The 9,604-nt window shown below is 40.7% G+C and overlaps 4 protein-coding genes across 4 annotated transcripts; 2 read left to right on the top strand and 2 right to left on the bottom strand.

Annotated features, from left to right (window-relative positions):
- Positions 1-4,148: 4,148 nt before the first annotated feature.
- LOC115596500 (histone H1-like) lies at positions 4,149-4,868 on the top strand. The gene has a single exon (XM_030441676.1). It carries the CDS (start codon positions 4,199-4,201, stop codon positions 4,814-4,816), a length of 618 nt encoding a protein of 205 aa, XP_030297536.1. The 5' UTR covers positions 4,149-4,198; the 3' UTR covers positions 4,817-4,868.
- Positions 4,869-5,959: 1,091 nt separating this feature from the next.
- On the bottom strand, positions 5,960-6,597 carry LOC115596519 (histone H2A). Its single transcript, XM_030441693.1, has one exon. The coding sequence runs from the start codon at positions 6,389-6,391 to the stop codon at positions 6,008-6,010; it is 384 nt and encodes a 127-aa protein (XP_030297553.1). The 5' UTR covers positions 6,392-6,597; the 3' UTR covers positions 5,960-6,007.
- A 114-nt stretch (positions 6,598-6,711) lies between these two features.
- On the top strand, positions 6,712-7,216 carry LOC115596504 (histone H3). Its single transcript, XM_030441679.1, has one exon. The coding sequence runs from the start codon at positions 6,753-6,755 to the stop codon at positions 7,161-7,163; it is 411 nt and encodes a 136-aa protein (XP_030297539.1). The 5' UTR covers positions 6,712-6,752; the 3' UTR covers positions 7,164-7,216.
- Positions 7,217-9,175: 1,959 nt separating this feature from the next.
- On the bottom strand, positions 9,176-9,604 carry LOC115596522 (histone H2B 3-like). The gene has a single exon (XM_030441696.1). It carries the CDS (start codon positions 9,593-9,595, stop codon positions 9,227-9,229), a length of 369 nt encoding a protein of 122 aa, XP_030297556.1. The 5' UTR covers positions 9,596-9,604; the 3' UTR covers positions 9,176-9,226.

Raw genomic sequence — 9,604 nt, 5'->3', positions numbered from 1 at the left:
CTACTTCAAATGAGAGTGATTTTCCTTTTCCTGCTCAAGAGAAACATCTTTAAGTGCTATTGAAATGTAACATACTTGCAGTAATTTTTACTCCAGCAATTGGGAAAATTCTATGGAACTGACCATTACATGTGAACCGATTCACTTCACCCTGGTTTGCACAAGATTAGTTACTGTTAAGTTAATGGCTGTAACAACTACCAGGTCTATTATCGATGTATGCACACATCGTTCTCATTATAGCACCCCTGAACCTTTTTTTTTTTTTTTTTAATAGGTTTCCTATATAACATTTCCAGTATGCATTGTGAATGGACATGTAGGCTTGAATGTAATTTTTGAGCAAGGAGACAACTGAAATGTTTTGTAAAATACTAGTAATGGCGCAGGAATAAAATAAAACAATTTACAATGACAGGCTGACTGGCCTGTAGTACCAGGAGAGCACAGTGTTGTAATAGAACATAAACTATGTCTATTAGTGCTGTTCCATACTACTAATTTCCTTTTCCATACCGAGTAAAGTTCAGGCTGGTATCTGCATTAACGATCCGATACTGATACTTTGTGCATATACACCTAATGTGTCTGGTAAATCTAAAAAAGTAGTGTTTTTCAAATCATAGCTTCCTAAAGAACACAAGACATCAGAGTAATTCATTTATGTTAAAATTATGGGGCTACTCTGCACTGAATGCTTAATCTTATTTAGATTCAACTATGTATACAGTCTTTCCAGATAGCCTGCAATAAGGGGATACAGATGCTTGCTGTTTTATAATACTGGGTGACTCAAATGGAAATTGCCAGTAAAATATTTAATTAAGTAAATAAATGCCACAATAATTGCACAAGTTGGTCAACATTTGTTACCTACATTTAAGCAAAATAGACTGATTGTAAATAATAGATACATTCTATAGATAAAACACGTTTTTATCCAACTTTTCTAGTATATATTTTACTAAGTTCACCATGGATGTTTATCGCAATTGCTCTGTATAATTTGATGACACTGAGTCTATGTAATCCACTTTAAATGATCAATTCTTTCGAAACCTTACCCTAATAAATCTATGTGAGATTATTTCAATGATACATATTACTCTAAACTGAACTCATGCAGCTATTTGTTAAAGCATGTTTTTATTTCGTTACTTATTTCATAACAGTATTTATTAATTTGAACAACTCCAACAACAACAGTGCTTATCGTCGCTGAAAGCTCCACATGTTCTCTCTCTGTATCTGGAGGTGCCTGCAGCACTGAAGGACTCCGACAGAGACGTAGCAGCAGCTGACACTGTCCGCATCATCATAAATAACTCGTATTCTATGTTGTGGTTTAATCTGAAGTGTTTCAAGGTTTGTTGTGTTGCCACAACTCCTTACCGTCTTTCCACAAACATCATTAACCGCGCCTTTACTGAAAAAGCTCCACATGACTCCATTTACGCTCAGCCATTGTGTCTACAGACTGAGTGAGCAGCGTGCCGCTCCGCTTACGCATTACGCACTTACCCAGGCGGAAGAAAAAGTAGTTCCCACCAACCGCGTATAATTTAGACAAGATGGTCCGTGTATCATCTGATCATTCAATTATTTCATTTAATCTGGCAAACGAAAAACGATATTTCGTCTTCCTGTTTTTCTGTATGCACCAAACACTGAAATCTGGTGTGTTTGTTTTCCTATTTTCAACCCAAAACAGAAAATAAGGAAATCAAAACGAAATAATGAAACTAATTTCCATGTTCCGTTATTGTTATGCCATTTACCAAGGTACATCTGCTGTGTACAAGTACATTTCTAAATCAAATTTGGGCAAAAATACTTATTCTTGTTCTCTGTTAAGGATTTTGATACAGTATTACTCGAAAAGTACACAGTGAAAGTACTTCATATTATTCTTGCAAGTAGCAAGTTCAAAACTCAGCAGTATACGAGTCTTTGACTACTTATGGAAATAATGTTTTTTTTTTCTTTTTCTGTTTTTTTCTCACGTCGTCCTTTCCTTTGAAATCCGAAAGGATACCTTCGTGATACCTGCAGTTTATTTCTGAGAATAATTAATGTAAAAGTATCGTATATCATGGTTCTGATTGTCAGACTGCAGCTCTTCAGAGCGGCTATATTACGATTGCCGTAAATGTTAGTAGATTGGCGCACTGGAAAAAAAGGTGCGGCTGATTTGACCAAGCAAACGCGTACCATGGCTGGCTTGACAGCAGTATATTTAGCGACCAGATTTTTTTTTTCCCAATGCCTTATTGAAAACGTAATTAGCGACCAGAGATACCAGACTATGCGTTGCGCATGTGCAAAGCGTGGCCACACAGCAGAAATGTACCGTGGGAAATGGTATAACAATAACGGAAAATGGAAATTAGATTCATTATTTCGTTTTGGTTTCCTTGTTTATCATATCGTTTGTTTTGGGTTGAAAATAGAAAAAAACACACACCAGTGTTCAATGTTTGGTGCATACAGAAAACAGAAAAAAACATCTGTTTGCCAGATTAAATGGAATAATTGAACGATCAGATGATACACGGACCTACATTACCTAAAATGACTGAAGAATCAAATGTATCGATATTTTGATTTGAGAATCGATTTTAGAGCATAAAGATCTGGTATTGGAGGTATTGATATTTCAGTATCGATCTGCAAGTCACTACTTTGTATTCTTTGTTGAACATCTGTTACATAGAATATTTAACAAAGGAGTGTAGTTCAGTGAATACACTAGACTGTTGATATGAATGTAGTTTATATAACTTATATTACATCGAAGTTGCACTTTGTAGTTCTGTGGAAGAAATGTTGATCTTTTTGTTTTAATTAATTATAATCTTGTCTAAACAAATAGAATATAGGCTTAAAACAAGCTGTTCTCAGGGGATAAGATCTCAAAAACAATTATCGAAGTTACAAAGATAGCAGGGTCCAGTAAAACAGTCATGAAAACAAAGTAAATGTTTTTTTTTTATTTATTAATGTTCATGTTTGTTTGTTAACTATCATTACCTCATTTAAATTTTGAGTATTGAAACTTAAAATTAAAAATAAAAGTTTGAATTTATTCTCTGAAACTAGATATTGTCCCTTTGATGTCTTTTGCATCACAAAACTTAGACCATTATGTTTGTTTTGTACACAGTTATTTACATTTCAACATTATATTGAATCCTTTATTTCATTCTTATAAATATGTAGTAGTGGCAGAATGTACCTAAATATATTGAGTAAAATACTCTGTTTGAATACAAGGTACAATGACATAAAATGATGCTGCACTGCCTCCAGCACACTGATCTAATTCAACGGGTCCAAAGTGACCTGACTGAATGCTTCAAAATTCCACCATGATTTTCATAATCAGCTCCATCAGTAGGAACAAGCCAGCTCAGGATCACATTTGATCAAACTGGTTTTATAAAGTTAACAGTTTATTTTAATCCAGAATCCAGGAACCCAAATCCTCACTGTCAGATGCTGCAGAATAGAAATGTTATTTTTATTTGTTTTTGATATTCAGCAATGGTAATCTGTTTTTTTTTTTTTTTTAAATCTTCCAAGAAACATTCTATGTTACCTTACTATTAAACTGTATAATTGTTATTAGCGAATTTATATTAGCAGTCATCCTCAGCAGAGGACACGTCCACATTCATGGTGATCATGATCATCAGTGTGTTTGCTGCCGCCACAATAAATTCATTTTATTACAAAAATACTACCAACAGATGGTTGTTTTTACGTTGAGTCCCCGAACAAACATGTGGAGCAGATAGAAATCAGCTTTTGGTGGATCTCTGATGCATTTTATACATTCTAGGAGCAAAATAAGTGAGAAAAGTCGCTGATCAGCGCTGATGACGGCGGTGAAAGTGTGAGGTTTGGAGGCTCCCAGAACAAAATGCAGAGAGCATCAGAGCTCAACATGACTTCAATATGAAGAGACACGAGTCCGCTATCGGCTCCTTCACTGTCCGCCTTCAGAAACTCTCCTACAGTTAGTCTGGAGAGCTTTATCGATGAAGAGAAAACACAAGTGACACGACGTTCAGCCTCGATCAGCAGAGACGGGCTGGGTTGAGTCTCCACGGTTCTCATGATGTGTTTAAGTGCAGCTCTGCACTCTGACTGTTAGTTCACTCAGACTCGCGTTGACAGAGTAGGAACAAATCACACAATGGCAGAAGAAGCACCAGCAGCAGTAGCAGCACCGGCAGCCGCCCCGGCTAAAGCCGCGAAGAAGAAGTCGGCCTCCAAGCCGAAGAAGGCCGGTCCCAGCGTCCGAGACCTCATCGTCAAGGCTGTGGCCGCATCCAAGGAGCGCGGCGGCGTGTCTCTGTCCGCCCTCAAGAAGGCTCTGGCCGCCGGAGGATACGATGTGGAGAAGAACAACTCCCGCGTCAAGACCGCCGTCAAGGGTCTGGTGGTTAAAGGGACTCTGGTTCAGACCAAGGGCACCGGAGCATCCGGATCCTTCAAGATGAACAAGAAGGTGGCTGAGCCAAAAGCTAAGAAGCCGGCAAAGAAGGCTCCCGCTAAAGCCAAGAAGCCCGCAGCCAAGAAATCTGCAGTGGCAAAGAAGCCCAAGGCGGCAGCAAAGAAGCCATCAGCTGCAAAGAAATCTCCCAAGAAGGCAGCAAAGAAACCCAAGGCGGCAAAGAAGGCAGCAAAGAGCCCCAAGAAGGCTGCCAAGAGCCCCAAGAAAGTGGTGAAGAAGGCCCCCGCAGCCAAGAAATCCCCCGCTAAGAAGGTCGCCAAGCCCAAAGCCAAGAAGGCAGCACCCAAGAAGAAGTGAGCTGTCTCCAGTCTGTCCACAGCCGACAAAAGGCTCTTTTAAGAGCCACCCACACCATCCAGAAAGAGCATCATTCTGTTACTTTGTGTTAAAGAGATCAGAAAAAAATATACAATGTATGAGGTCTACCACGACACATGTAACGACTTGAACATGTCAAATTGTATGATAAACCTGCTGCAGGGAAAAATAGAAAGTGAATCGGGTTGTGCAATAAATCACGTCCCTTTTATAGACCACTTGTCTACTACTACTTTTAATCCAGTCAACTATGAATAAAAGCGACAGCTTCTCTGGAGGTTCAGGGTGACACTGAGCAGCACATCATGACAGGGTGAAGTTAGTTTCAGGTTGGTCATGAGACGAACATTCACTCCGGACACACCCAGTGGTTTGTCCCCGGTGCTGGCAGCAGGAGGACGGTTAGCTCGCCCCCCAGAACCTCGGGCTGCGCTGGACGCTGACTTGGGGACCATCAATACATTTTCCTATTGTTTGTTTGATTTACACAAAAACAATGATTCCTAATGACTCAATATCATATAATTAAATGTTGTGAAAACGAAAACATGTATTTAAAATATCTACATAAATACTGAACGGATGAATCATGTAGAACAGTTAATTTAGCTCATGTGATGTGTACTTAAAAAAATATATATACATTGTTTTTTCACGTCATTTAACGCCCTCTCTCCATCACACAGGACTGATTTTACTTATCATGATTGATAATTATTCATAAAATATAATTGTATTACAACATGTTACTTGATATCTATTACAAGTTGTAACATCTCACTTTCACTTGAAAATAAATTACTCTTTTGTTCTATTAATATCTCATGTGTCATCTGTGTGTGGGTGAAGAGCAACATTTCCAGTAGGTGTCCCTTAATGAGTTGTTAATGATTCGTGAGGTGAATGACAAACACACTGAAGTATTTTCGACTTTAACAATGAGACCAGGCTCTCAAACTGTTGAATTTACATTGGAAACAGCTTCTGACTTTTATGTAGAATATGTCTATATTGTCGCCTGAAATTAAGTATCTTGGACCTACAGTAGGCTTGATTTACCCTCATTTATGTTTGTGATGAGATATATACACATTTAAGAAACATCGATCTTTTTCAGAGGAGTGTGTGGCTCTTAAAAGAGCCTTTGGTTGATGGATCTGTTTGAGGTGTTTACTTCTTGGCGGCCTTCTCGGTCTTCTTGGGCAGCAGCACAGCCTGGATGTTGGGCAGGACACCACCCTGAGCGATGGTCACTCCGCCCAGCAGCTTGTTGAGCTCCTCGTCGTTGCGGACAGCCAGCTGAAGGTGACGGGGGATGATCCTGGTCTTCTTGTTGTCGCGGGCAGCGTTTCCAGCCAGCTCCAGGATCTCAGCGGTCAGGTACTCCAGCACAGCCGCCAGGTAGACGGGGGCTCCGGCACCAACACGCTGGGCGTAGTTTCCTTTACGCAGCAGCCTGTGGACACGGCCGACTGGGAACTGGAGCCCGGCACGGGAGGAGCGGGTCTTTGCCTTTGCTCTGGCCTTGCCGCCGGTTTTGCCTCTTCCACTCATGATTTTATGTTTTCTGGAGTCGGTGCTCAGAGAAACTGTGTCACTCACAGCTTCAACCTCACATATATATCCGCGGAGCGCGCGAGGGAGTTGCTGTCCGACCAACCAGAAAAGAGGCTTCAGCAGAGGACTGCCGCCTGAATTCTGGCGGACTTTTTGAAAGGATTTCTCTCCAATAAGCAGCCGAGACTGGGGCGGTGGGTCGCTCCTCCAGGCGGCGCTCAGCTCCTCGTGGAGACCCCAACCAATCAGAGGCCGGAGGAAGAAGCAGCGTCACTAATCACAGCCGGTCTCACAGCTTAAAAGCAGCGTGTCTCCACACTTTACTCAACTCTCTTACTGCTCGCAGAAAGAAGAAACGATGGCAAGAACCAAGCAGACCGCTCGTAAATCCACCGGAGGCAAAGCCCCCAGGAAGCAGCTGGCCACCAAGGCTGCCCGTAAGAGCGCCCCGGCCACCGGCGGAGTCAAGAAGCCTCATCGTTACAGGCCCGGTACCGTGGCTCTCAGAGAGATCCGTCGTTATCAGAAATCCACCGAGCTGCTCATCCGCAAGCTGCCCTTCCAGCGCCTGGTCAGGGAGATCGCTCAGGACTTCAAGACCGACCTGCGCTTCCAGAGTTCCGCCGTCATGGCTCTGCAGGAGTCCAGCGAGGCTTACCTGGTCGGTCTCTTCGAGGACACCAACCTGTGCGCCATCCACGCCAAGAGGGTCACCATCATGCCCAAAGACATCCAGCTCGCCCGCCGCATCCGTGGAGAGAGAGCTTAAACTGACCTGAGATCTGTCAACCAACAACAAAGGCTCTTTTAAGAGCCACCTCACTTTGATCTAAAGTGCTGCTTCCATTATTCTTAACGTTTAATCATTTGTATTGATCTTTGTAGTAACTCATATGGCTTGTGTGTTGTAATACAAGATACCTGCTCTGAATTTCCCCACAATCTAGAAAAACGTTGTATAAGATAACTGTTAAAAACTGATTTAAAAAAAAATATGTAGATTAGGTTTCTATCTGGGGTGCCCTAATTTGTAAAGGAGTGGGTTATAGTATGATTTTGCAAATTTCCCTTAAAGGTGCACTGTAGTCTTTATAGGTACAAAATATAAAATAAACTTGGGATTTTCATTTTAACTATACTGATGAGCTAAACATATAAACACCTCTCACTGTAGTGTTCTCAGAGGGGAAATACATGAACCAGTGTTGCACTTGCTTGTGCTTACACAGTTCTGTGTGAGTCTGCTGGGGCTAAATAAGCAAACTGCATGTGCATTTTAATTCTCTTTGCTTTGGGCTGCTCCTGCTACAAGCTAATGCTAAGCTAATGATCCAGTTGGTGTCATGGTGTAATAAAGCAACAAATGTATGAATGAGAGTGACCGGCACTGTGGACATCATTATCTTCTGCTTTCCTCTTGGATTGAGCTACAAAAAAAAAAAAAAAAACATACAGCAGATCAACTTGCATTTGAGATGATGGAAACTGACCCTGACCAAGATATTAACCTGGACCCAAAGTCACTGCACACTGCTCGCCAGTTTATCCTGTATGTTGCTGCAAATTTTTGTCAGAAATATAGAATTGTACTGGACCAGCTGAACAGGTGGTTTGATGTGATGCATTTCTCATCCACCTCTAGAAAGTAATAAGGATCTAATTGATTGGATATAATATGTCTGCTATGTCTTAAGAGTACAATTTTCTTGTAATGTGCCACTAATCAATCTATAAGAATGTCTTATGTCTAACAAGATTGAAAATTCAGCTTGATGTGACATTGTTGATATATAAGAGGGTTTTTTCTTTTGATTAATTAACATTACTATTTTGCATCATTTGGTACAAATTAGTTATTACTTCTTTATTGGATTACATGATGTATAACGGTGTGTGTTTACTGTCTAAGACCATATTTTTGGTAGTTTTTCTTTAACTTGACAAACAGTACAGCAAGTAGTAAACTAATAGTAATAAAGTGTGACCATAATTTCTAAAGAGAGCTATTATGCCAAAGGAATAAAAGCGCTAACACAGCTTTTTATTTTATTAAAAAGTATACATTGTGATTTCTGCTCTTACTCAAATTTTTGTAGTTAAAACTTTTTAAGATGAATGAATAGGCTGCATGGCAAAGCATAATGTATGATTTTGAAACTAAATGTTTGACAAAGGAAAATCCCTAACAAATGACTGATTCGCTAATCAAGATTTGGTTAATCGTATTAATTATCAAACTCACATCAGCTCCAAGGTTTGCAGTTGCTTTTATTTATATAATCAAAAACAACAAAATAGCTTTATTTACTACACAGTGATGAACATAACACTTTGAATAATATTATTTGTGATTCTGTTACTGTATATCCTGAAGAATGATTAATGCCGTTTAATTGTTGGCTGGAAGGACATCATAGTTCACAATGGTACCAGTGAGAAAAAGTGGTGACAGAACTTCATCAGATTGAGTGGATAATTCTCCATTGCAGGTCATTATACAGTCAATAGTTTCACCTTGTGGACATCTGTGATTCTACATGTTGTAGTCCTTGATACTAATCATTTTACAAGACAACTCAATGACTCCAACCTTAAAACGCATAGTAAATGAGTGTGAAACCCTGAAGAGTACTTTACCAATATTCTTATTCAACACAACTGAAAGGCAAATGTATAATTAATGCTTTTGACTCCTAAATAGTTCTGACTTGCTTCACATGTGGACACAGACATGTTCAGGAAACATGCGACATGAGGAAAAGGTGCTCTTATTTGAAGTAGTGTGTGGCTCTTAAAAGAGCCGTTGTGTTGTTGTTGTTGTTATCAGCGGGTTTACTTGGAGCTGGTGTACTTGGTGACAGCCTTGGTGCCCTCAGACACGGCGTGCTTGGCCAGCTCACCGGGCAGCAGCAGGCGGACGGCGGTCTGGATCTCCCTGGAGGTGATGGTGGAGCGCTTGTTGTAGTGAGCCAAACGAGAAGCCTCACCGGCGATGCGTTCGAAGATGTCGCTCACGAAGGAGTTCATGATGCCCATAGCCTTGGAGGAGATCCCGGTGTCAGGGTGGACCTGCTTCAGGACCTTGTACACGTAGATAGCATAGCTCTCCTTCCTGGTCTTTCTCCTCTTCTTGCCGGTCTTTGTGGCTTTAGACACGGCTTTCTTGGAACCCTTTTTGGGTGCTTTGACTGTCTCAGGCATGGCTGGTTC

This window comes from Sparus aurata, chromosome 15, assembly GCF_900880675.1.
Source record: "Sparus aurata chromosome 15, fSpaAur1.1, whole genome shotgun sequence".
NCBI classification, from domain to species: Eukaryota; Metazoa; Chordata; class Actinopteri; order Spariformes; family Sparidae; genus Sparus; species Sparus aurata.
This window is presented reverse-complemented; position numbering and strand designations above follow the sequence as displayed.

Excerpts from the sequence above, each read along its gene's own strand:
- LOC115596500 (XM_030441676.1), top strand. The coding sequence starts at position 4,199 with ATGGCAGAAGAAGCACCAGCAGCAGTAGCAGCACCGGCAGCCGCCCCG.
- LOC115596519 (XM_030441693.1), bottom strand. The coding sequence starts at position 6,391 with ATGAGTGGAAGAGGCAAAACCGGCGGCAAGGCCAGAGCAAAGGCAAAG.
- LOC115596504 (XM_030441679.1), top strand. The coding sequence starts at position 6,753 with ATGGCAAGAACCAAGCAGACCGCTCGTAAATCCACCGGAGGCAAAGCC.
- LOC115596522 (XM_030441696.1), bottom strand. The coding sequence starts at position 9,595 with ATGCCTGAGACAGTCAAAGCACCCAAAAAGGGTTCCAAGAAAGCCGTG.